Source organism: Miniopterus natalensis, chromosome 5, assembly GCF_054644295.1.
Source record: "Miniopterus natalensis isolate mMinNat1 chromosome 5, mMinNat1.hap1, whole genome shotgun sequence".
NCBI lineage: Eukaryota > Metazoa > Chordata > Mammalia > Chiroptera > Miniopteridae > Miniopterus > Miniopterus natalensis.
In genome coordinates, this window is record NC_142085.1 from 61,567,497 (window position 1) to 61,594,486 (window position 26,990).

General features: G+C 36.8%; 2 protein-coding genes across 3 annotated transcripts in view; one reads left to right on the top strand and one right to left on the bottom strand.

Moving 5' to 3' along the window:
• NT5DC1 (5'-nucleotidase domain containing 1) overlaps positions 1 to 26,990 on the top strand; it is a 108,110-nt gene that overhangs the window by 16,109 nt on the left and 65,011 nt on the right. Inside the window, exon 6 of one of the 2 annotated variants that reach the window (XM_087817568.1) lies at positions 2,049 to 2,133. In XM_087817568.1, the coding sequence (XP_087673694.1) occupies positions 2,049 to 2,133 (85 nt within the window). The remainder of the gene's footprint in view (positions 1 to 2,048; positions 2,134 to 26,990) is intronic. The other variant, XM_087817569.1, reaches the window with a different exon arrangement.
• On the bottom strand, positions 4,242 to 9,783 carry COL10A1 (collagen type X alpha 1 chain). Its single transcript, XM_016198695.2, has 2 exons — positions 9,629 to 9,783; positions 4,242 to 6,211 (listed from the first exon to the last, which is right to left on the bottom strand). Exons 1-2 carry the CDS (start codon positions 9,780 to 9,782, stop codon positions 4,323 to 4,325), a joined length of 2,043 nt encoding a protein of 680 aa, XP_016054181.2. The 5' UTR covers position 9,783; the 3' UTR covers positions 4,242 to 4,322.

Sequence of the window (26,990 nt, forward strand, 5' to 3'; positions counted from 1 at the left end):
TTTGCCTTAAGCAAGCCCTGCCAAATTGTTTGTGTGCATCTAGGTTAACATACCGTTGAAATAAACTGTAACCACCTTAAGACAGCACATAATCTAGTTAACTATTCTGTAATCCAATCCCGGCTTTGCTTTATCCCACCTGCAGGTAATCTTCCTTGTTCCTCATAAGTTTCAAATGCACTAAAGAAGCTGCTAAACTGTTATTTTTGCAAAGCACTGAAATCTTGTTCCCCAGGATGTCATCAGTTTCGCTCAAATAAGCTCTCATAAAAATTCTCTACAGGTTTGAATTTTATAGTGACATCTTTATCTTCAAGTGTACAGTGTGGCTTTAACTCTGCATTTTCTACTGATGGGCCCCATGTCCCAGCAAAGAACAAATTTGGTGCCTGGTCCCTGCCTCAGTTTAGGCTCAAGTGACACACCCCATTTTGGAGTTTATATTTTGAGGGGTGGGTCAGAAACAATGTGCCTAAAGCTCTGTTTGCTTCTTTAGAAAATGTAGTCCAGTTATGTAATAGAACCTCACTGCTTTTAAATAAAGCAAAAGACTAGAAATGCTTTATCTTGCTTTCAACTTGTAGAATCGACAAGGGGAAAAAATACAAAAAGAAAATCCAAAATTATTGATGGATGTCAGTTCAGTAAATGCTTGCTTTTTTTAAACCAAAAAAAAGAAAACTTACATCTGGAAAAAAATATTTTCTTTCCTCATTAGCAATAAAAAAGTAGGGGTAATTAAGAAAATTCTACATATCCTTAAGCATTGTAAATAATATAAAACCAGAAAGTGAGATGAAAATTTTAAATTCATCATTTTTAGCATAATTTAATGTATATATACTTTTTGTACTGTGTATCAAAATTAAATAGATTTCTAGTTATATCAGTTTATACTTAGAATTTCAGACCTATGAACATAAACTGGTTTTATGTCAGAATCACTTGCCTTTTTGCATATGTTATCTTTTAAAGTCACAGTGATCATGTTCATAATAGAACATAGGTAACAGTTTATGTTTTACTCAGAATTAGTCATGTGTTTATGACAGTTTCTGTGGAGCAGTAGTCCTGGTATTTTTGTAGAAATTGTAATTAACATGAGATAGAATCCATTTCTCATTTCATAGTGACTACAAGCAAATGTATCAGTCTTTAAATATTTCAGAGTTTTTATAATAGATACAAATATCTAATAGTTGGTCTTCATTTAGATGGAAACATTACTTAATATTTCCAAGCAAGCCAAGGGTTGTAGGGTTGTGTTTTAATGTAATGTTTGTTTGCTTTCTGGTTTAAAAAAATCTTGATAAAAAATGGTTTACATTCTGAATTTGGAACCTTCTTCATGTCTCCTATAGAGACTTGCTACTCTTTCATATTGAAATTCAGGTACATGTGCATTGAATTCTAAAGTAACCAGCTTGCCCAGCCGGGCGTCGACCTAGGATCCAGGTGATCGGGGTTCGATTCCCTGTCGGGGCACATGCCCGGGTTGCCTGCTCGATCAATGACTCTCTCATCATTGATGTTTCTCTCTCTCTCTCCCGCTCTCCTTTCCTCTCTCTAAAATCAATAAAGATATATTTTAAAAAATAAATAAATAAAAAATAAAGTAACCAGCTTTTAGAGTTTTAAGGGTTCAGGCTTCTTAGCCCCATTGATGCCATAGTACACAAAGTAACACATTCTGATGTCTCCAAGGCTATAATATTATAAATTTATTCATGTGTTTAAAATATTCTGTAATTTCTAATGAGTAGAAGTTTTTATTTTATTTGGGTTATATGAGCTATGTTAATATTTAGCCGCATGTGTGTGTATGTGTGTATATATATCCTTGTAGCAGTGATTTTCATGGAAGATTGTTATTTTTAAAATCACGTTTAGAAGAATGAGAAGTTTATTAACCCATTATGTCTTCTGAAACACAAGTCCCTATTTTAGAATACAGTAATATTGTAATTGTTTGCCAAGTATTTTCTATTATGCTCTAAAAAATAATTATTGCATATGTTACATTTGGAAATTTATTTTATTTTTTTTAGCAGAACAATGGTCAGAAAACATTTGATTTTTGGAAGGATATAGTTGCTGGTATACAACACAACTATAAGATGTCAGCTTTTAAGGGTGAGTAATGTGAAGACTTTCTAATAGATGTTTATTAAATGCTGTGTGTTTAATGACTTACTTAGACGTTACCTATTCTGCTACTGTCCTTAATTTGGACTTAATTCGATCTTAAATATCACTCTAAAGTTGGTTCCGTTTACATGTTCAGAGGTTCTTTTGTTTATGTCTGTCTCATGTCCATAATTGCCCATATTCTGAGCTGTACCATCTTTTGCATGCCTATCAGTAGAGTCATTTTGTCTGTTCCCTAGAACTGAAGTTCTGGTTTTGCTGTTTCCTGGCTTGGGAATGAGGGTTGTTGACATGTGTAACCATTAGTGTAGTAGTCATAGACTGTTGGAAAAAGTGAAAATTCCATTCTTTTTGCTTAAAAAACAGGACTGGCCAACAACCTAGAATGGGGACAGAGATATCACCAACCCGAGTCTAGGGTTTCATGATTTTGTTTACAGGTTTGCTTGGATTACACAGATTACTTCTAAGGAATAAAGAGATGCCTTTATAGTATGTGACCCTGGTGACCTCAACCAGACTGTCCTAATTCAACCAATGGGCTGACAGATGCTCAAGAGCAGTATTTTTCAGCTAAGAAAAACATTGCCCTTTTTTTTCTTTTAGAGAGAGGGGAAGGTGGGGGATAGAATCAGGGATCAAACCCACCACATTTTGGTGTATGGGAGGATGCTCCAACCAATTGAGCCACACCAGCCAGGAAAACTGTTGCCTTTTGATTGACATAAAAATTGCTTGCCTTCTTTTAATGTAGTTTAAGCCATCAAAATAATCCTAAATATTATGACTAAAAACATATCAAGGCAACAAATAGTAAGTGCAGAATATTTGTTCAAATTACATATTTCTCTGCCACCTGCTTCTTTCTCTCCCAGAAGAAAATCACTGATGTGGAGTGATTGTCACTTTTCTCTCCCAGCACCAGCCCTTCACCCTGGCTCATAGGTCACATGTGGTTCTGAGGGGGCCTTTTCACAGTCTGCACTGAGTGCTTGGGTGTGTGAGAATGCCCATCTCCAATGCAGAGGCGTATCCTTGACAACTATAAAACCATCCACCACTTTATGGTTTTACTTTTTATTAGCTTTGTAAAATGAAAAGACTTAAAAGAATGGTTGAAAATTGCAAATTGTTACTGCCAAATAAATTCTGCCTAAAAAAAATCTATGGATATTATTTTATTGCATTGTAAATAAGTAATAGGTAAAACATTTCATGCTTTCATAAGTGAGGTACAGCTTATAAGTTTTAAACAGCAATATAAAAATACAGTACAGAGCATAAATAAATAATGTCTTTTCACTTCCAGGCAGATTTTGAAACCCTTGACATTAGTTATAATTTCACTGGAATGGGAAGCCCAAGGTACATACTGTAAACCCACAAAATTATATGATATAAAACTCAATAAAGGAATTAAAGAAATCAAATTAATTATACTTGTGTTAAATAAATACAGCAGGTCAGGCACCTACTCCCAGGTTGTGAAGGGTATACAGAAAGCTTTTCAACAATCACAGAAAAGTATGAAAAGGTTCATGATAAAGCACCTTGCATTTCAGGTTAATTTTAACATAACATTTTGTTTTTGTTTTTATGAGAGCCATAAAAAGTCTATATGCACCTCTATATTTGAATAGATCTTCATGTAAGGGGCCATATAAGCCTTTGAGTATGCACCATTAGAAAGACCCTATGATATACAATGTCTTTTGAATTTGAATATTCAAGTATTTAAGTTCTATGAAGATATGATACCTCCTGAATGTTTCCTAAAAGTTCTGTTAGTTGTTAGAAACAGGCTTATTTTAAAAGGAAATGCTGAGATTCTGAAATCAAATTTAACATAATGTAGCATCACAGATCAGGGCTTTTGTGATCATTTTATATTTTAGCTTAGCAGGACTTTTATGGTGAAATTTTTAAATACTGAAGGACTGCACAGAAAACTTTAAAAATTCTTAGGATTGCTGACTAGGAATTTGAGAGGGTCGTCACATATTGTTTACCATCGCTGCTCACTTTTCAGAGGGAAAACTCTGAAAGCTCAAATCTGTATTTTGGAAAATAGGAGCAATATCTTTTTCAGCCTAAATCCATATGCATTTTGTGGGACGGGTGAGGTTGGGGAATGCCTTTTCAAGCAGATTTATATTAGCTTGGTGGGAATATGCTCACATTGGAGCCACTAAGAATCCTGAGAAAGAGGAGTGGACGAACTCAGAGGAGTACAGGCCATTGGACTCGGCATTGGGCAGTTGGAGCCATACCTGGTCATTTTCTGCGAGGTCGAGTATGGCACTGCCTGAAGCCTGATCCAGGTAGCCCTTGGCGTATTCATCATACGTATACATTACGGGGGTGCCATTTTTATACAGACCTACCCAAACATGGTTCCCTTTGACATGCACATGGTAGGAGAAATAGTATATTCCCGGTATCTTGCAGGTAAAGATTCCAGTTCTTGGGTCATAATGCTGTTGCTTGTTATACAGAATCTTATCAAATGGGATGGGAGCACCTGTTGCTGGGTAAGCTTTGGAGAGAATAACAGTGAAAGCAGACACAGGCATTCCTGTTATGCCCTGGTTGGCACTTACAAGAGGCCTCCCAGAAAGACTCGGCCTTTGGCCTGCTTTTGTAAAGTCATCGGGAATGACTGCTTGGCCTGGGGGACCTGGGGGACCTGGGGGCCCAGGAAGGCCAGGCTCTCCAGCGTGGCCTCTCGGACCTGGAGGCCCTGGTGGCCCAGTGGGTCCATTGAGGCCCTTAGTTGCTATGCCAGCTGGGCCAGGAAGACCTGGAGTTCCTGGATCCCCTTTAGATCCAGGGAATCCTGGAATGCCTGGTGGCCCAATGGGGCCTCTGGTACCTGGTATTCCAGGAGTACCTCTTGGACCTGCCTCCCCATTATGTCCAGGCATTCCCTTAGCTCCTGTTGGGCCCGCAGGGCCTGGGAGCCCAGGAGGTCCTTCCACTCCACGGTCACCTTTTGGGCCTGGTAACCCTGGGTTACCCTTAGGACCATCAAGACCTGGTTCTCCCGGGTACCCTGGTTTCCCATCTAAACCGGGAGAACCCCTTTCTCCCTTAGCCCCAGGGCGTCCTGCAGGCCCAGCTGGCCCTGTCTCCCCTTTAGGGCCTGGCATTCCATGGTTGCCCGGGATGCCCTTTGGTCCTTGGGGTCCCACATTTCCAGGGGGTCCAGCCAGACCTGGCTCCCCAGGATGGCCTGCTGGGCCCTGTTCCCCTTTGGCACCCGGTGCCCCTGGAAGGCCGACAGGTCCTCTTTGCCCCTTCAGGCCTGGCAAGCCTGGTTTCCCAAAGCCAGGAGGCCCTGGGGGCCCAGCTATTCCAGGAATCCCAGGGTGACCTTTGGTTCCTGGGATCCCTGGCTGGCCCGGGGCTCCAGGAGCTCCTGGCTTTCCAATGCCTTCTGGTCCTCGTTCCCCAGGAGGACCTTGGGGGCCTGGTAGGCCAGTTGGTCCCCTTTCTCCTGGAAAGCCTCGATCACCTTTGATGCCTGGCTGTCCTGGAAACCCATTTTCACCTCTTTTTCCCACCCCAGGAGGGCCAGGTGGTCCCATGGGACCCTGAGGACCTGGAAGGCCCCTCTCACCTGGACGGCCAGGAGCACCAAACCTAGTCTCCCCTTTCTGGCCATTCACACCAGGGACTCCTGGTGCACCTTTTTCTCCAGGAAAGCCTCTGGGTCCCGGGGCTCCTGGGGATCCCTGTTGTCCAGGTTTTCCTGAAACAGAAATTCCAGCTGGGCCGGGAATTCCAGGTGGTCCTGGTGGGCCCCGTGGTCCTGGTAAACCAGCTGGTCCAGCATCTCCTTTTGGTCCATATGGTCCTCTCTCCCCTTGTTTTCCTGGCAGTCCTGGCATGCCTGGCTTCCCAGTGCTTGGTGGTCCCGGTGGTCCTGGCAACCCTGGCTCTCCTTGAGGTCCAGGACTTCCATAGCCTGGTTTTCCTGGTGGCCCAGAGGGACCTGGGTGCCCTCGAGGTCCAGCAGGTCCTGGTGGACCGGGAACACCTTGTTCTCCTCTTACTGGTATACCTAAAAGACATGCCCAATACACACACCCAGACAAGGGCATTGTTAGTAACCTTAAGGAGAATCATTGCTTCTGGAAATATGAGTCAGGACAGAACATTGCGGTGTCAATCAGTCCATTTTGGCAGACTAGTCTTGAATGGATTTAGACAATACATTTTATATTGTTATTAAAAAAACACTGCTAGAGAAGATGGTTTCACAAGACTATGGCTACCATAATACTTTCATTACAACCTAATGATCCATGAAAATAAGCTGGGATTGAAGAATTCATCTAGAATAAGAGGGCAGGGGAAGCAAGTTTATTACATTTATTTTGGGAAAATCATCTATCTAGAAGGGAAAGAAAGAAAAACAATATCTTACAGAAATGGAAGGAAAAGACACGTGCATAATAAATGGGAAAATATTTAAGAACTATAACAATTTTCCCTCACAAAAGCTGTTCTGTAAGACATAAATGAGAAATGCCCTTAATTCTAATATACATCAGCCATGGCCCTGCTGAACACAGTTTAAAATTTAGGGTTTTTTGTGTGTGTTTTTTACCTCAGTACATACTCCACTCCTACATTCTCCATTATTGACTTAAAATTGTAACAGAGAATTAGAGAATGAGAACTAATGGGAGAGATACCTAAAATAGTATTAAAGTGCTTATCTAAAGTTTTCCTTAATGAATGCAAATAAATACTGTTGATTTCATAGAGCTATGGGTTCATTTGAGCTAACCACTTCTACTAATGTAACTTTAAGCTCAAAAATCACTTACTCATTGCTTGTGATATGAAAAGTGCTATTGAGCTATAAGTGTGGGAGGAGTGCAGGGTGCATCTTATAAGAACTTCAATCACAAAGTGCTTTAAGTAAGAGGTGTCCAAGGGCTGTTTTAGTCGTTCAAAGGCGGGATATAGTAGAGTGTTGCTGGCACTAGGATATAGTATCAGGAAAGTATTTTGTATTACTATGTGAAAGAATCTTTAGGCCGTCATCATCACAAGTGTCTACAGAAAATATTCTTTCTCAGAGAATTTAACAGCTAGCAAAGATGGTAATAAAATTACATATGATTTTAAATATCTGGTTGCATAGTTTACATTAAAATAATTTTCTGTTTAATAAATTTGCAGAAACATAATTAGAATGCCTCCATATACTATGTAGATTCTTATACTGTTGGAAAACGATTCATTGTAATGGTAGATTTAGTAGATGGCACAGTAGTTGATTAGTTTGGTCAAAACCCTGAAAATGACTTATACCTATGACTTTTGAGCCACATCTTTTTTGTACAAAAATAAATACTAACTTGGAATTAACATTAAATGAATTGAAATTATAAATTGAACTATACCTTTGAAAACATATTTTGATGAGTATAGTTCCCTTTATTAGTTGTTAGTAGATTATTATATTTTTTAAATCTTTCATATTAATTAACTGGCATTTAAGAAGTAATCAGCCTATCAATCTATGGAAAATATTTCCATATGCTAACACAAACCTTGTGATTGACTTTAGTTTATATGATATCTCTAGACAAATGGGTGTTGATACATTGCAAATAGAATAGATGAATAGAGGATTTCTTAATGGTTTGGAATAGAAGAACACATTTTTTAAAATGCCAACTATGTTAAGTTGGGGTTTGCTTCAGAATATTATAGAGATTATGTCCATACTAAAAATAATTGTCTTAGTCTTTTTGGAAATCTGTTTTAACTGTTAAAATGGAAAATAAACAAGTCTTATTGAAAATGACTGCATTAGACACCATTTGAGACTAGAACTGTAAGGAAAAAGAATGATCTCTGCCACTTGGAATGTGATACAATACACATGAAATATACACATAAATACAGTAATGTATCCCAGTGTGTCCTGCACCTCTCAGTGCTGGGAAGACTGGCTTCTCTTGTGTCCTTGGAGGACAACCCCTCTTTGTAACCTGCCATTTGAACACATTTGAGATTTGGGTGGTACCATCCTCAACGGAAAACAATTACCCAGTAGGAAAGTTTCTTAAATGCCCACAAACTAAAATAGTGGTTGGCTGTGTCAGAATGTGGCACCTGCATGTCCACCGGCTGTGGAGCCCTCTGCAGCATAGTTTAGTGAGTTTTGGCTAACCTCTCTTTTGGCCTGTGTTGAACACATGTGCACGCTCTATTTTTGTTATCAACTTAATGTTTTACTTGTATAGATTGTGAGCTTTTGTCTTCATTCAGTGTACAATGCCTGCCAGTGGGATGATAATATATTGAGTTCCTACCTTGTATAATCAAGTAGAGATTAAGGTGGATTTAATAATTAAGATACAGCTTCTCAATTTTTTATTTGTTAACAAGATACATATTTTTACTCTGCAAAAATAGCCAAGATTATACAGTAAATTAAGGTGGGGAGATAGAAATATTTTTAACCTTCTAAAAGTGGTGCACTTTATTTTTAATTTAAGACTGTTTCTTATGATCTTGGTAAACTATAAAAAGTCAGAATTTGTGGTTATAAAGAGTATAACCCAGGGCTGCTTGTCATAGTATTTCAAAATGCCATTTGTTGCTTTAATTAGCAGATTTCCTTATCTTTTATTCTTTCTTTCCTAACATATCTTTCTCTTATTTTATTTATAGTTTGAGACATTCAAGAATATCTGTTGTGTGCCTGTGCATTTATTTTTAAACATTAAGCTACCTTTTATGAAATACTTTAACTTTTAACTTTCCTCTTTAAAAGACAACCCTATAAGTTTAATTTGCTCAAAATTGTTGTCTCCAAAAGCATAATTTTTAAAGTTAATAGCAAATATCCTTAGCTTTATTTATGGGCTAAAATATATAGCTATAATGAGAAAATACTATGGAATTTGAATCCTACAGTCAGTTCAGATTATTCAGTTTAATTCAGTAGATGCTTTACAGGCAGTGTGTGTCAGATGTTAGTAAATAGAATTATTGAATATGAACTGTAATCATTTCTCTTTGAGGATCTGTTAGCACTTAATTTAATGTTTTCTCAGTACTCTTACAGGAGCCGAGAAAGCTGAACAGATATAGAAACCTGCTACTCTTTTTTGTGCAGTTGGCAATCATTTTATTTAAACCATTTTCAACTTAATTGCTTTTGATTGGATTAATATTTCTAGATTATGAGTAATTGTTTATGCAAAAGCATCATTTGAGGGAAAGAATTTCCACACATTAAAAAGTTCAGGTATATCTTTCCACTATACTTATTGTGCAAAGCATATTAATGTTCTTGAATAGACCTACTTTTTCCATAAATCACTTTGGACCAATTCCAGAGTTTGAAAATAATTTAACACCAGAGTTAGTAACATTTTGTCAAAGAGACCATTAAGACTGAAGAAAGCAACAACCAACTAGCTAATCAAGCAACATAAACAGTTCAGTTTACCTTTACTCTTTATGGCATAGGGAATGAAGAACTGTGTCTTGGTGTTGGGTACTGGGCCTTTTATGCCTGTAGGTGTTTGGTATCTCTCAGCATAAAACGCTCCATGAACCAAGTTCAAGGACATGAGCAGCAAAAGGGCTCTTTGTGGCAGCATGTTCTCAGATGGATTCTGAAAAACAGAAAAGAATAATTTCATTCAACTTTGTTTATTGACCTGCTTTATTTTTCTAATGTTGCTCAAATGAATTCCTTATACAGTTATCTACTTTTTTATCTTACCCTATATATTTTAATTATATTTCATAATTAATGAGTTATAAATTTTTAGGTATATGAATATATGTTTTGGAAAACCACATTCAAGTAATCAAGTAAAAATGAAGTAAAAAAAAAAATGAAACTGTAATTGAATGTCTGTATTAAATAATTCAGGATCTTTGACATAGACAAAAATTTCCAATAGTTTCAAAATACACTGAAATTCAGATTAGGGCATGTTTTTGCAAATCCAGTTTTATTAGGACTATCTTTTATAAAGACTGAAGCAAATTAAACTTTCTGAGTGCATTTTAGTGGAAAGCCATTTTTTTTAACACAAAATCCAAGTAGTTAATTCACTGAAGCTTGTTTCCCAGCAAGCTGACATGGAAGTCCACCTGTGAGCATTGAGTCATAGACTTACCTGAGTTCTGGGAATTCCTGGAGATGGTTTCTTGGTCGCTTTCTGAGCCCTCCAGGTAAGCAATGCAGAAGATGCTCCCTCTAGAGCTGTCCTGCCCTATTTATACTGATTTCCTCTTACTACATGAGGTCACCCTGAGCTTCAGCTCCTCCCCCAGAGGTGGAAAGCACTAATTATGGTGGAAAGTTCTATTGGGCAGACATACAAGATCAGGTTGGACTGTCTTTTCCCTTGTTTTCTTATTGAAAAATAAAGTCTTTGTCTTAAATATATATTAATAGTTTTAACCATGCACCATCTTTTTCTGTGATTTTATTTTAGACGTTATTACTCAGATGTTTAGGCTTGTTCATGATGGGATGACACTACCCCTGTTATATTTTTGAAAACCACATTCTTGTGTTATTTGGTTGAAAATATTTGGTAGTATATAAAGAGAAGAAGTCTTTTGGAGGAGAGTGTGGATCTAAAACAGCATCTAAATTCTTTAATTATTACATAATGCCATCAATGTGTCCACTAATGTTCCTAAATTTTTATGAAAATAGTTTACCCCAATTCTGACTTATTTTTAGGCATGAGAGTAACATGGTAGTGAAAATGTAGGCATGCTGTTTTGTATGTTAGGATTTTAGTGTAACTCCTCAAAAGTTATTAAGAGAAATTTTAAATATGATAGCATATGAATATTTCAGGTTTTACATATTAAATATTTTAAAATTTTCAGACAGAGGCAAGACATCCATGAATTTGATAGTAGAGTTAGCAGGATAATTACCCTGAAGGATTTAGTTTATTCACAGCACTATGTTCAGTAAATGATTTCAGATTTTATTGCTTAATTTTGAATTTTACTTTAGAGTTGCAGTAGAGATTATAAAAAAAAAAACACCCTTAACTTGATAATGTCATATCATATCTGTTTAAATAAGTTTACTCTGTTCATTTTGGAAGAAAAGAAAATCTTCAAACTTTGCTTTCAGCTTTTTAAAAATGTCATTGGCTTATGTTGTAATTTCCATTAGGGATCTTGAATCAGCCCAATTAGAAATATTTTTTTCCCTCCAAAGATGACAGTAAATGTTATCATTGTCATTTTAAATAGTATTCTCTTTAACATTTAAGAGACTCTTAAAATAAGTTTTAGGAATCCTGAAGAATCTAAAAGAAAGTTGAGAGGCTGATTTTTGTATCTTATTTAATTGCATTATTTTGGAGCTAAATCAGATCAACTGTACAGGAGCAGAGGGTGAGAAGGAGCATTTCGTTCAGGGGCATAGATGCATTTTTAAAAAATCTTTATAGAAGTAAAGTGATATGGATTCAGGATTAGTCAGCAATGGAAATAATTGAATGTTTGACCAGTGGATGGAATAAAAGTTTGTTATTTTTCTTTTCCTTTCCTTTCCTCCTCCTCTGCATATAATTTTCTGTATGTCTTTTAAACAAAGCCTGTATAGCACCTTATGGAAATGGAAATGGTAACTCATGGCACTGCCTCCCTTTCTCCTGGCTCTCACTTTTAAACCTTTTGTTGGTTACCATATTAAAAACCTGCATTATCATGTATGTCTGTATAATACTCATTGATACACATGAAATGTGGCTTTATATCAGTTCAGATTAACAGGAGAATTGGGAAGTTTGTATTCTAATCATCTTTCATCACTTGGAAATTGTCTGTGGGGTAGCTTTTGTAATGATTACACGTACTGCACTGTGTCTGTAAGCGACTGCAAAAGGTAAGTAAAAGAAAGTGGCCTTGTTCCATCTGCTTATGGTTCATTTGGACAAGATTTTGAAAAAGTCAATGGGGTAACATCGACTCTTGAATGCTAGACTGAAGAATTTGTTTGAAAGGAGTTATTGGAAGTACATGTTCTAGTATTTTTGTGTGTGTATATGGTTAAACACACACGCTAATTTGTTTACGAGTGAGATTGATACCCATTAGATACCATTCATGTGAAAGTTGAGAAGATTCTTTCTCAGCTCTTCATCCCTAACATTGTGCACCTGCATAGACTCTTGGTTCATCTGTGGCAACTGTAACTATTTTCAGAGCTTTTCACCTTAACCTCTGTAGGTGTCTGCTCTTCATCACCACAATGAAAAGGTTGGACTAGGTTTTTAAGCTCCTCCCAGCTTTAAAATTAGATTATTCTTATGTTTGAGGTAATCTGCTCTTCCCCGTGGCCAGACAGTGGGCTTAGCTTCACTTAGTACTTATGAGAGACAAAATCCATACCAGGTGACCCTATGCCTTCATTTTGGGATATGTAATTACATGTGGGTATTTGTCATTCTATATTCCCCTTTAGCTTTGGGAAATGTGGTGTCTTCATTGAATGAGCCTCGGACATTCAACCCTTTTTGCAAATAGTGAATGTACTTGTACTTATTTCAGCCCGGGGAATCTGACTACTGTTTGCTTTGTTAGTCACATAAGAAGCAGTGCTTATCCAAACAGATTGTAGAATCAGAATTTTGCTAGCCACACCCCACCCAATTGTGTATTTAAAACTATTTTTATTCTGGGAGTTTACTTGTAGCTGTTTGAAGTGACTAGTCTGTGGCTTTATGACAAAAACTTGTTCCACTTAAAACAGAGAGCCTGCTCTTTAAACTCAGTAACCTAAATGATTTTTAAAAATTTGTTTAATCCTTACCTGAGGATATGTTTATTGATTTTTAGAGAGAGAGGTGAGAAAGAGAGAGAAACATTGATGTGAAAGAGAAGCATCCGTTGGTTGCCTCCTGTACGTGCCCCTACTGGGGATCGAACCTGCAACTTAGGTATGTGCCCTGATCGGGAATCAAACCCACAACCTTTTGGTGTGCGGGGCAGTGCTCCAACCAACTGAGCCACTTAAACCAGGTCCTACTTTTTTTAATATCAAATTTTATGTTTTTTTCACAGCTAAAATTTAGCTACTCTAGCTTGCCTACTTATTTTCACTTCCCAGGGTCATTCATTAATTCACCAGATATTACTTGAGTACCACTATGTGTCAGGCATGGAGGTAAGAACTAGATGAATAGTATACAGCTTCTTACAGTGTTTAAACAGTGAATCTCAACCTTTTCCCCTACTTCCACAGTCCTGAGGGATATGACACAATTCCTTCAATCTTTGTGGTTTATTAAGATAGTGGTGGTTCAGAGACTATATTTTGAAAAAGCTCCTCAGGTGATCATGATGGACTCCTAAATTGGAATGTCTTAGTCTGCTATCAGACTTAGTGTTCTAGTACCAGCTTATTAATATTCACTACCTAACCTTGTTGTTTTTGTTTATATGGTTTCTGACTTTATTATAGAAATCTTGTCTTATATAGAAGTAGAGAGAATAGTTACAATGCATGCCTGTGTGCTCCCACCGTAGCCAATTTCAGTATAACACGGTCAGGACAACTGGCTTGCGAAACACCTGAACATTGACCAAGAAACAGTACAAGCCAGCTCCAGCATACACTGCGCACTCCCTGAGTCAGATTTATAAAACAGGGAACATGCAGAGGGGTCTGGCTTCTGTTACTGCCCTTTCTAGTCTGTATTTCACCTCCTTCTATAAGCAACATTAAAAAAAATTTTTTTTAGGTTTATCTTATTTAAAAACTGCATATCTATTCAAAAATATAATTCATTCATTTCCCCTTTCAGTTTCTTAGGTAAATGTCACCATAATGTACATGCTCAGTTATGCCTCTTTTTATGTAACCATGTATCTTGGAGATCCGTATGTAAAGATGGTCCACGTTCCTTTTTACAGCTGCATAGCACTCCATTGTATAATTGTACCATGGCTTTCTCAACCTTCTCCTTGTTGATGGTCATCTGTGTTACTTCTTCTCTTTCGCTAATTCAAATACTACTAAAGTGAATAATTTTGTCTGAATGTCTTTGGGAGAGATTCTTACAAATGGGATTCATGAATTAAAGATAAATAAATATGCATGTAATTTTGTTATATATCATTAAATTGTCCTGCACAGGTGTATTATTTTGCATTTCCACCAGTGTGACAGCACCTATTCCTCCACAGCCTCCCCAATAGGATAGATATGTTGTTAGATTTTTACCCATTTTAGAGGCAAAAATTGGAATCTTGGTCTAGTTGTAATTTTCATTCTTTTTTGCTAACCATGTGGTAGAGCATCTTTTCATAGAGTTCAGACCATGTTTCTAGCCCACTCTTATGTGTTCTGTGTCTTAGGAACATGAACCTCTTTTCTGTGATACAGTTTTCACATATTTTTTTTCCAGTTTGCCATGTGCCTTTTTAGTTTGCTTGTAAGGATTTTTTTTATTCCAACATTTTCCGGTAAGATACATAAATTTTTGATTCATAATTATGTTGTTCTTTTATAGACCCGGAGCTGTAAGGGACATTAAAGGTCATTTAGATCAATCATTTCATTCTTCAGATGAAGAAACTAGTTTCTCTGTTAGGAATGTCTCATTCCCTAATGTTTAATCAAGTTAAATTTCTGAAGTAAAGGGCTTTTGGTGAGAGAGCCCATTGAGGGAAAACACCACCAACTAAGCTAATGTGTTCATCTCCTTACCCAAGCAGGATACTGATTTTCCTGTTCCTCTAATCCTTCAGTCTTAGCAGTGGAAATGGGGAAAGTGCCCAGAAGTTTAATTAGGGCACTTGGAGACCCACAGCTTCCACCACCTAGCTGTAGCTCATTCCTATTGAAAAGGTTTTAAAAGAACATCCGTGGGCGCTATTACAGAGCCCAGAAGCTAAAAATGATCTATTTGTGTAAATAGTCTAATGTGGTTTAGTGGTAAGATACCTGCTGAGGGTTTGAAAGGAGAAATTCATGCATGAAAACAGGTGTTTATGAAAACCCCTGACACTTCAGGCCAGGTCAACTAAAACTGAGTGTCATTTAAAAAGTTTGAACAAGGGCTTTATATTCTATTTTCCATTATACATAAACTGCTACATTACTTAAAGAATTCATAGTTTTGTGCCCCAGGTGCTTAATGACATCATTGTCTTTCCATAGTAACTTGCCCAGTTAAAAATATGGAGCTTCTTGGCCCCTTGGCTTAAAATCTTAAAGGATCTTGGCCACCCAACAAGTTCTCAGCCATTTCAACACATTCCTACTCTGTTTACAAGTTCAGCTTTCACGTGCAGTCAGTCTCTGCTAAATGGGAAGGAGAAATTAGAGAGTTAAAGTGTTAATTGGGGTGACCACAGGGTGACACTTTTTATTTGAATCTCTTTGCTCCCTGTTTATTGTCAGGCTTCAGCACAACTCCACAGTTGTTACTTACGACGTACCAAGTTCCTAGAGGGTACAAAGCACAGTTCTTGCAGGTGGCAACACCAAGAAACTCACCCTCAAGACTGATCCCCATGCAGCTATTAACTTACTCATACTAATAATTAAAATACATCCCAGAGTTTTGAGTTTAAGTAATGCTTGGTCATAGTCTACTTAGCTTTTGATCCGCTAAATGAGGAAACTTTAATGTGGGATTCTCAACTTCAGAGAGTTTGATAGTTTTTTTAAAAAGATAGCAAGCTTTTTATGAAGTGATTTATAATTTGATTTCTCTTGTAGCATATCCTAGGTAGCCTTTGACCTGCTTCTTCCAGTGCTAATATTTCTCTAGATTTAATCTGTTCAAAATAACATTGAGCTAAAGATTCATCTAATTCCTGTTTTTAGTTCACTCCTGCCTTTCAAATGAAAAAAATCATTGTTTGAGTTCTCAAATACAACATAAAGAACTAAAGTATTACCCTGGCTGGTGTGGCTCAGTTTTTGGGTTGATTGGCTCATTGTCCCATATACTGAAAGGTTGTGGGTTCTATCCCTGGTCAGAGCCCATATGGAAAACAGCCAGTCGATGTTCTCTCTCATCGATGTTTCTCTGTCCCTCCCTCTCTCCTCACCATCTCAAATCAATAAGCATATCCTCGGGTGAGAATTAAAAAGAATGAAAGAACTCAAGTCTCAAATATCATGTGATTGTATTGGTACCAAAATCCTTAAAATACATTTTAAATTTAGTATTATCCTTTTTGAACTAGGACTAGCATGCTTATCAAAGAATCTTCTCTCCAAATTTAGGCAAGTTCAGTATTGTATGTATGGTAAATTGTGTTCCAATGTAAAGTTTCATTGACATAACACCACTTTTTTTAATTTTGAGTTCATAGCAGTTTCATTATTTGTGTTTAGTATTTAGACAAAATTTCTGAGTGGAGCTGATGGAGTGGCATTAGAACCTATGCTTGATTTTGCAAAGAGCAGTGCTAATTTACATTAATAAGATATATTTAGAATTTCATTTCTGGACCTTCATATTTATACAGAATTTTATATTTAGCAAGAGTTAAAAATGACAGGGGATTGCCCTTGATTACAATTCTGATGTTAAAAGAATAAGAATAGATATTTGGATATTTCCCATTTTTGTCTCCAGTACTGGTTTTGGTTTGATTTCCCTCATAAAGCTTGATTTCTCACATAGGTAAATGTTAGCTTATAATCACTTTTTAATTTCTTCAAGGTAAGGGCCATTTGTATGAAAGTTGTCCATCTTTGCTGCCCTAGTGAGGCACTTGAGTCTTCTGTGGGTCAGTTTTCAAATAGCATTCTGTGATTATCACTCTAATTTGATCTGAATTTGTCTTCACATTTAGACTTTGTCTTCAAATTGGACTTGGATTTATTGAACGTCTTCTCTGTATCAGGGACTTCCCTTTTCTCCTTTGATTCACAAGAACCTTTTCTGGTCCATATTATCACTCTTTCTTTGTATGTGTGGGAACTGAACCGAAGCCCGAGGTTAAGGAACCGCACAGGTTCAGTAAGCCAGTAGATGCCATAGTGGAGAGTTTGGATGCAGGTTTTAAAGGTACCTTGGCGTTTTCCACAAGAGCATGCTGTCAGGTATTTTTTTAAGTACTCTTTTGTTTAATTTCCTCTGATCGTTACTTAAATCAATCAATTTATGTTCCATCCCTTATAAACTGTAGCTGAAATGTTAATATACTTTCTCAGGATAGAAGAACCTCCTTTGCTCTTCTGGCCACCTCGTGCCTAGCTCCTATTTCTGCCTTATTTCATTGCTTTTCACAATTTTCAAGAACTAGGACCCCCTTTTTTCAATAATTGTAATTGGGAATACTTTGATACACATATATTATATATAATTGTTTTCTATGAAAAGCAAAGAATATTAATACCGTGAACATATATGTATCTCCTACCCAGATTAAGAAACCTACATTACCCCTACTTTTTGAAGCCCCTAAGTGTACTTTCCTGACTGCATATTGACACTTCCCTGTGTCCCTGAATATATGACTCTGATGACTTTTGTATCTATTATTCCCTCTGTCTTCATAGAAAGTATACTCTTCCACATCCCCCCCAAACACACACATGTCATCCATAATAACTTTCTGTTGCAGCTTTTTACATTTTATTTAAAAGGAATTCTATTTGTGTGTTTCTGCAACTTGCTTTTTTGATGCAACATTATGTTTTTGAAATTAACCCATATTGATTTGTGGGGCTGTTGTTTGTTCATTTTTTGCTGCTATATAGTTTTCCATGGTATGAGCGTATCAGAATTCTTTTTCATTGCTGATGTATATTTAGCTCAGTTTTATTTGCTGTTAAAATGATGCTGCTTTAAACATTTTTATACATGTTTCCTGACTGCCTGCAAAAGAATTTTTCTAGGAAGTATACCTAGGAGTAGAATATTGAATATGCATAGTTTTGTTTTACTGGCTAGTGCCAAATGGTTTGCCAAAGCCATTTTATGTTTCACCAGCAGAGCATAAGAGTTGCAACCACTTGATATCATCTAGGTTTTAAGGTTTGGCAATCAGTAATTGTAAACTGCTGTCTCATTAGATTTTTATTTCTGATTTCTAATGAGGATAAGCATATTTTCATATATTTATTGGCCATTTGCATTTACTCTTCTTTCAGAAGCCTATGTATATCTTTATGCATTTTTGTATTTAAATGCCTGTATTTGTATCTTTATGCAACGTTTCTTGGGTTTTCTTTTGTTGTTGTTGATTTTTTGCATGCCTTAATCTTTCACATAGATTTTCTTTTTTCTTTTACTTATTGATTTAGGAGAGAGAGAGAAGCATCAATTTGTTGCTCCACCTATTGGTGCATTCATTGGTTGCTTCTTGTATGTGCCCTGACTGTAGATTGAACCCACAACCTTGGCTTATCGGGTCAGTGCTCTAACCATCTAAGCTACCCTGCAGAGCTCTGCATATTGATTTTCATTAGCTATATGTGTTGAAGATAGATGGTGTCTTACACATTGTATGTTACTATCATCCAGCCAAGAAAGACTCCATTGTTTCAAATAACTCGTTGAAACCCAATAAGTTATTTATGTATTTTTTTCCCAACTTTTAGTGGGACTCCAAGCCATTGTATATTCAAGACAAGACGTGGCACTTCTCTGAGTGATGGTGCAGAATGTTTTACTAAATTTTTCTTTTCGATTTTTCTTTCTCTAATAAAGATAGATGATCATTCTTTTTATAGAATTTGCAATTCTAAGCTTATTTGCAAAGGTTCAACATCTGTCATTAAAGTGTGTAGTCAGCATTTGAATTCAAGTAAAATTTATCTTCTCATGCAGCAATAACTAGCACCACATTCTCTTTATTGGTGTTTCCAACACGAGACTGTTTCCAGTTGAGGATTAGGATCAGCATTTAATTACTGAAAAACCTTGTACAGGACCCTGATTGTTTCAGTAAGTGATTTTCTGAGAAAAAAATACTGTAAATGTGAGGTGCTTCTAGTCTAGAAAAGACATAGGAATTCTCTTTTTCAGGAAAATTTTGAAGTTACTTAGATGAAAACCTAAAAAAAGATTTATTACCTCTTATTTTTATTTCATAGTTTATTTGTAGTGTATGATACAAACAGGATTGATGCTGGAATAGTACTCTTATTTTATACTTACAAAACTATTTGTGGGGGCTAAATGGATACCCTTTCTAAAAGATGGAACTAATATTAGGACAGTTCACAGGTGTTCCATTTTATTTTTCAGAACCAATTTTAGTCATTTAATTTTTAAAGACAAGAATACCACAAACTCTGTTTTACTAGACAGCACTTTTGCTTTTTATAAAACCTTTTTTAAAAGTTACCTACACATGTTCTTATTTAAGAAGTAGTAGAGGTTGCATTGAATTTTTAAAAACTTATTTTTAATAACATCAAAACCAAAACCTAATTTGGCTACAACAAGTATCTACTGCTTAGTTTCATATTTCATATTTTGCATTTAATTATTTTATATGTCATCAATGCTACTTCCACTCTTAAACTCATTTTTTTTTCACTCTTAAAACATGTTAAATGAGCAGCTTGTAACTTGCTTCTGATAATTTTGTGGAAATTTGTTGAAATCTGAAAATAAACATGTATAGGAAAATGAGATTATTTATAGCAGGTGATGAACACTAAGTTTTGTGCTTATAGTAAGAAATGTCTTTAGCGCCCTGGGCATCTTGATAGAATGATAATTCAGAGAGGTTAGTGGCAGTTGCTCAGAGGTAAGCAGGAAGGAATCAGAGAAATAAATTCACAGTGTTCTTCCCACCTTGAAAAATATAATTTGGCAGGAGGCAGCCAATCAATGTTTCACCCTCATATTGATGTGTTTTTTTTTCTCTCTCTCTCCTTCTCCTTCCTCTCTCTCTAAAAAGAGATTAGGGGCTTTTTCATTATGATTTTTCACATAAATTTATATGGTCATTTGGTTTTCTTGTAGTAATAAGGGTATACAAAGCATATTTATTACTGGTATTTTCCATTCTGCTTTTGAATACTAGGATTTCTAGGACTTTGTATAATTGGAATTCTTTTTATAACAGAAAATAGGAAAAAGGTACATTTATTCTTATTGCAACATTAAAATGTAAAGAACACCAGCTTCCATTCACGTACACTGACTTGCTAAATATGTTTCTTGAACTTGTTTTTCCTAGTTTTCCATATTGCTTTAAATATAAGATTCTAAATATAGAACTCAAATATTTGGATGTATTTAAATTAACCTTGATTTCCAATAAGCGCATAAAAGGACTCTTAGAGTTTATTTGTAATGCACCCAGACTTGAGGATGACTGTCTCTCAGACCTGACAACAGGAATGTAATCTTTACGAGGATGGGGTGTTAGGACAGGAAGCCAGCCGGCGTGATGAGCCGGGGATTTGGCCCGGTGACTTTAAGCGGGTTCACCGTATCCCCGCCGCAAGCGGGACAATGGAGCCTCTGACCTAAACGAGACCGTGTGAAACCGATCTTAGACTGATAACATTCACTGTTCGCTGCACAACGTGGATTTGATTTAGAATGTGCTGGTTGCCAGCAGCTGGGGACATGATCTGAGAGAAAAGGGCTCTCCTAGAGTATGACGGTGAAGTATTCTGAGCGAATGAATGCAGGTACCCTGGGAGTCGAGTCCGGTGTACGGTTAAAAGGGAATTGAGCACATGAACAGTTATCCAGGCTGCAGAAAAGCATTGGCTGGGTGCTTTTTGAGTCTGTGGCATCAACCTGTGGTTCTAGGTAGCTTGTCAAATGGACTTGAGCAGACTCTGTTTGACCTCCAAGTTGAAATAAAAGGGGGAAGAAGGAATTTCTCTGAAGCTACATGGCATAAGTAATTCATTGCAGTTGTTTCACTCGAGATGGGAGAAAGAAGCCTCTTTGGGTTAAAGCAAGGAAAATTCTCAGCTGGCTACCTGGAAACTTTATCCTTAAAAAAAGGGAACTATGGCCCTGACCAGTGTGGCTCAGTTGGCTGGAACGTCATCCTGTGCAACAGAAGGCGGCGGGTTCGACCCCCAGTCAGGACAGGCACCCAGGCTGTAGATTCGGTACCCGGTTGGGGCGTGTGCAGGAGGCACCCGATCGGTGTTTCTTTCTCATACTGATGTTTCTCTCTTTACCCTTCCCTCTCTCTGGAATCATTTTTTTTTTCAAATTCACTTGACAGAAAAATAAAATCCAAGTGATTTTTTTAAAAATGGAAATATGTGCCAACGGTGAGGGGCAGGGGAAGTAAATTAACAAGAGTTAAGACTAGGAGAAATATTTATTTCATCTGTATCTTATAGTTTTCCTATAATTATGACACAACATATTTCTTAAACTTTATGTGCTATACATTCTTATCTGAGTTCCTAAAAAGTCAGAGCATTAAGACTGAATAGACATGTTAATTAATAGAAGTGTTAATGATGGTAGATTTATTTTTTCAGTACACCAATTGTTTTGTTAAGGAAGAAATGACTAAAAGTTGGATGGTTTATATAATAAAATCATTAACTAAAATTTGAGAAATCTTTTGTTTTTCTCAATGAGAAATAAATGAGCAAAATAATATTCAGTATTAAGATATACTTGAGTGGACTGTGTTCTTTTTAACATATTTCAAGTGGTTAACTTTATAGGCAGTCATTTCTATAAATTAAATCAAAATGAAAGCATGACAGGGAAAATAAGGATCCAGACAAAGAAATATTTTCAGTAATAGGTATTACAGAACATTGATTTATAACTTACAGTTTATTCTAAGGGACCAATCTTTTGTTTTTATCACTAGAATATACTAAAAATTTAAGTACTGGAAATTGATGCTCCTGTTCAAACTTTCCTGGATGTTTGGATTTTTAACCTAATTCATGTGTTTCTTACATTTTTCTTTCTTTATTATAAGACAGGTACATAATCCATGGATAAACACAGGTGGACAGTAAACCAACAAAGTTCTCAAAATATATTTTGTCTGGCAGGACATTTTGGGGTAATTACACACTTGGTTCAGAATTTGAAGGTGTAGGTGATATTATTAGCAATTTCAACACAATTTAAATCACTCAGTGAGTTCTAAATGTTAAATTAAGAACTCTTTTATAATTAATAGCTTAAGTAACTGTTTTCATCATTGTAAAATTTCAGAGCAGAATAAGTCATTTCCATATACTAACTTAAGCTTCTTCCCACTGTGTATGACAGGAAATCGAATAGACTGTGTGTTTCTTTACTAGACTGATTCTGCAATTTTAGGATTATAGTCTTTTACATTATTTTCTTGCCAGTATTAACAGAACACTGACCTAGTCAGATGTTACTCTAGTAGGATAAATAAGTTGAGTCTGAGATGGAGCTTTCCACACAGTGGTATTTGAATGGGGAAGTATATAGCACTGTTGCTTTTAGCAAAGGTGAACCAAAGGACAGCTGTCAAAAAGGGTAGCTAGACTTGAAATTGGAGAAACAGTTATTTTCCAAAAGTGCCCCATTGCCTTGTGCAGACACTGAATTAAAAAGGAAATAGTTGAACATAATGTTGGTACACCAAATCAGGGTAGAGATTGAGGTAGAACTGTTATATCTGGAATCTCCATGTAAAATAATTAGTGAAAGAATTATAGAATTGGAGAGCTTGAAGTTTCTTTTTGGCCAGTCTTGTTTCTTTAGAGATGAGGAAATTGAAAAGAAATCCAATTAACACAAAGAATCGGGATAAAGACCCATGGCTTTTTATCTAAAGTCCAGTATTCCACCTCACAGGTAGGTACAGTTGAATGTGTTGATATAATATTTTACCTTTATTCCCTATAATAGCTCCCTTTGAGGATTACCCCCAAACCGTTGTTGAGGACCTGAAACAAAAGACTTGTGGGCCATGAAAGATGAGATTTGGGGGCTAGATGATACAGTTTTGTAGGCCCTGGTCTGGTCTTTTACAAGGACAATGAGAGGCCAGGCTTAAAGGATATTTGCAGGAAAGTGATCTAATTAGATGTGTGTTTTTAAAAGATTACTCTGGCTCAGTGGTCACTCGTAGATCAGTGAAGAAAATGGTGTTCTGGACAAGAATGATACAGGGTAGATGGAGTGAAGCAGTTAGATATGAGTAATATTTAAACACTTCACTAATTTTTAGAGACGGGCATTAACCTATCAATATGTGGTAAACTTACCTTTATTTAATGTTGCTTTCTATTGTTGCTGACTGTCGTATTTTCTTTTCATTTAATATAATACCTGAATGTAGGGGAGCTGGACAGTCTTGGAGTTTTATACATGTATATAGTAAACATCAAATATGATGAGTTTGGAAATATCACTTAAAAATGATACGTAATGTATACAGTGATCATATTTACATTTGATCAGCATTTAAGTCTTATAAACAATTTCAGGTTATATTGTTTTTTGATAAATTAGCAAATTAGATTACATTTTACAACATTATGTGGCACTTAAAAATGTTTTGCAGTTGAAATCTCAACATCTTTGGATTTACATAATTTTCTGTATTTGTTCAGGGATTAGAATTTACAGTTCCTGATTCTATCACCTGCTCAGCCCTTTATTTTGCTCCCATGCGGTTGCCGTGGCCACCTTCCCGCTGCCTGACCATCACTGTTCTCGCCCCCCCCCCCTTCATTGTGGAGGGCGCTCCTGTCAGAAGGGTGTACCTGCAATGAGTTTATCAGCCATCTTAAATCCCATTGATCTGTGCACATACATTGTTACTGTGCATCTTTTTCTTGGCTAATAACACAGAAAGAAAAAAGTGTTTTCAACTTATATTGTTTTTGGTTTACGCCCTCTAAATTACCATGCGATTAAAAGGCATTTGTAGAACAAAATGTTATTCTATTTACTCACTTATTTATTCACTTGAAATAATTGAGCATTTGCATGCTGTTTTTTATTTAAGGTTGCTAACATGGTGCTATTAAATTTAAATAACTCTTAATGTGGTTTTTTGGTATGCTTTTAAAATTCAAAGTTATCAAGATAGCAGTGCATATTGGAAAATGTGATGATGAGTTTTTAAATATAGGGTTAGGCTTATAGACAGTGTGTTGGAAACCATTATTTTTTTATTTCTACTTCCCATTTATAATGAGAATAAAGACTGTCCATTTTAGCTTTTCTATAATAAATACCAGCTTTAAATAACACTTTAAATTTTTAAAAGCAACAACAAAATACTTTACTATAGCCTGTAAATAACAACAGCTCTTTTGATTATTGAGACATTTATAAACTGATCATTTTGTCTCATCAGATGTTCTTTTGTTTCTGGAGCATCAAGTTGTTTATTTTGGCTTCTCAAGCTTTAGAAGGGCATGTTATTTGAGTAATTGATGCCAACTTTATTAAAACAGCTATTTTATTTTACTAAGCTACTTCTTTGACTAAAATGAAGGATTACAGTGACTTAGTTGATTCTTGCACACCACTCCTTACAAAGGAGGAGAAATGGAAATTTTGGAGGAGATGGAGTTGGTGAGGTTTGTATTTCATAGTCTGCTCTAAAAGGAAGCACTGTGTTCATTTTCATTATACTTTCAGCACAGCCGACTCCTGGATTGTAAATGTTAAACTAGTTTGAAGATTCAGAGTTTGAGATGAGAATATGTGATTGGAAAATGTAGGAGCTATTAGATTCTTCTTCATCTCTTAGTGATTAGAGTTTTGACGCCTTAAAGTAGCACAAAGCAGTTGAGTAGCCAACTCGTTTGTTGATACTTAGCTTCCATCTCTGTCATCTTGGCCCCTGCTTCTTCCCCGCGCGATAGAGCCCTTGCCTCTTGTTTCAAAAGAGAGAGAAAACATTGGACAACAACTTTCTCAGTTTCTGTCTCCTCTGCCTTTACTTTCATCCATGATGGTGTTTATCTATATACTACCATGTCAGAAATTGAGGTGCCTTGCTTCTGAATATCTAACTTTATAAATATGAAAATCGAACTTCACTCTTTCTCAAAACTCACACTCTCTTGGCTTGCTTGCTACTGCCTCTCTCCCTCCTCTCCCTATCAACTCTGACTTTCTTGTCTTTTTAAAAAATTATTCATTTTTGCCCAGCTGTGCATGGCTCAGCAGTTGAGTGTCGGCCTAGGATCCAGGCGATTGGGGTTCAATTCCCGGTCAGGGCACATGCCCGGGTTGCGGGCTCGATCCCCGGTTGGGGGCGTGCAGGAGGCAGCCAATCAATGACTCTCTCATCGTTGATGTTTCTCTCTCTCTCTCCCTCTCTTTTCCTCTCTCTGAAATCAATAAAGATATATATATTTTTAAAAATTATTCCTTTTTATTTTATTTTTTCCATCAGCATTTATCCCCTCTATGCCCTCTTCCACCTCCCCTCACCAACCCCCACCCCACAGTCACCACGCTGTTGTCCATGGCCATGAATTCTCTCTCTTTTTTTTTGCTCAATCCCTCTCTACTTATGAGTCTGTCTCTATTTTGCTTGGTGTTAATTTCTTTTCTTCTACTTTGCTCATCCCATGAATGTTGGGACTCCTAAAGGTCCTATGTTTGGCCTTCTTTGTACTGCAGGGGCCATCTGAATGGTCACACTCACTGTCACAACTTCATTCCCCATTTATTTACATGCTTATTTCTCCCTTACCTGGTTTCTACCTAAGATCTCTTGCTACTTCTCCAGACCCATATTTTCAACACCCTGTTGGAAACTTACTAGATACAGGGAGTTAGGAATCAGGAGACTGTTGTAATTGTCCTGATAAGAGATAATATGGAAGTGAGCTCAGGGGTCTCAGAGGGGATAGAGAAGCTGGGTGTTTACAAAATATAGTAAGGGGGTGGAATCTGCAGGATCTTATATTCCATTTGATTGGTGGAATTGGAGTTGAGGGAATGACTTTGAGGTTTTAAGCTTGGTCATTTGAAAGTTTGTGGCTCCATTAAGATTTGGGGTACAAGAAAATGAGCAGATCTTTCAAAGATGACAGTTGCATTTTTGAACATGTAGAGTTGGAAGTGTTTGTTGGATTTTAACTGTTTATTCGATGTGTATGAGTATAGTTTCAGAGAGATGTGGTATGTAGGTAACGGACTTGGAAGGAACCGTCTATAGAGAGACACTGAAGACGTGGGAGAGAACACAGAGCACAGAAGGTGGAGTGAAGGCTAATGTCGCAGCTTTCCGTAAACACTGCACTCACATTTCCCACCCCTTCTCCAGCTGTTCCTCCCCATCTTCATGCGTAAACTGTATTGTAACCGTGGCAAATTACTTGACATTTTACTCCCCCTGCCATCTGGTGAGTTCGTCCTCCAAAATCTGGCTCAAGTGGCATTTCCGAGAAACGGCCGTCGGGTTCAGTGTGCCTCTGCCTGTGTCCCCGCTCCCACAGTGGCAGCACTTACTGCGTTTTCTCTGTGACTTACATGTCCAGTGCCATCCCCACTGAACGGTGTCTTCTATAGGCTTAAGATGTGTGTTGACAAGCTTAGGGCCGAATCTACTTATTTGTTAAGGTAATAGAATTTTTGGTAGAACATTTTACAATGATATGGCTCATTAAAGTACAATAAAAAATAACTTAGAAAATTAATGACTGGCCATGTTGATATTTACATGACTTTTTGAAGGTCCACTAAGAAAATGCTTCTGAGTTCTTGATTAAGCTCTGTGAGCTCACCCAGGGAAAAGAGACAGTAAATTTAAACAACCTATAATACCCATCCATACTGCTAGTCTTATTTTTATAGTATAATAAAATACAGAGAAATGACGGCTTTATACTTTACCACTAGATGGCTGAATTACATTGCTTTTGGAAAAGAAGTAAAATCTTAATCACTCAA

Bases quoted from the DNA above. Each gene is read 5' to 3' on its own strand.
- COL10A1 (XM_016198695.2), bottom strand. From the start codon at position 9,782: ATGCTGCCACAAAGAGCCCTTTTGCTGCTCATGTCCTTGAACTTGGTT. The intron at 6,212-9,628 runs GTAAACTGAACT...CATGTCTTTTAG, and splicing joins CTATGCCATAAAGAGTAAAG to GTATACCAGTAAGAGGAGAA.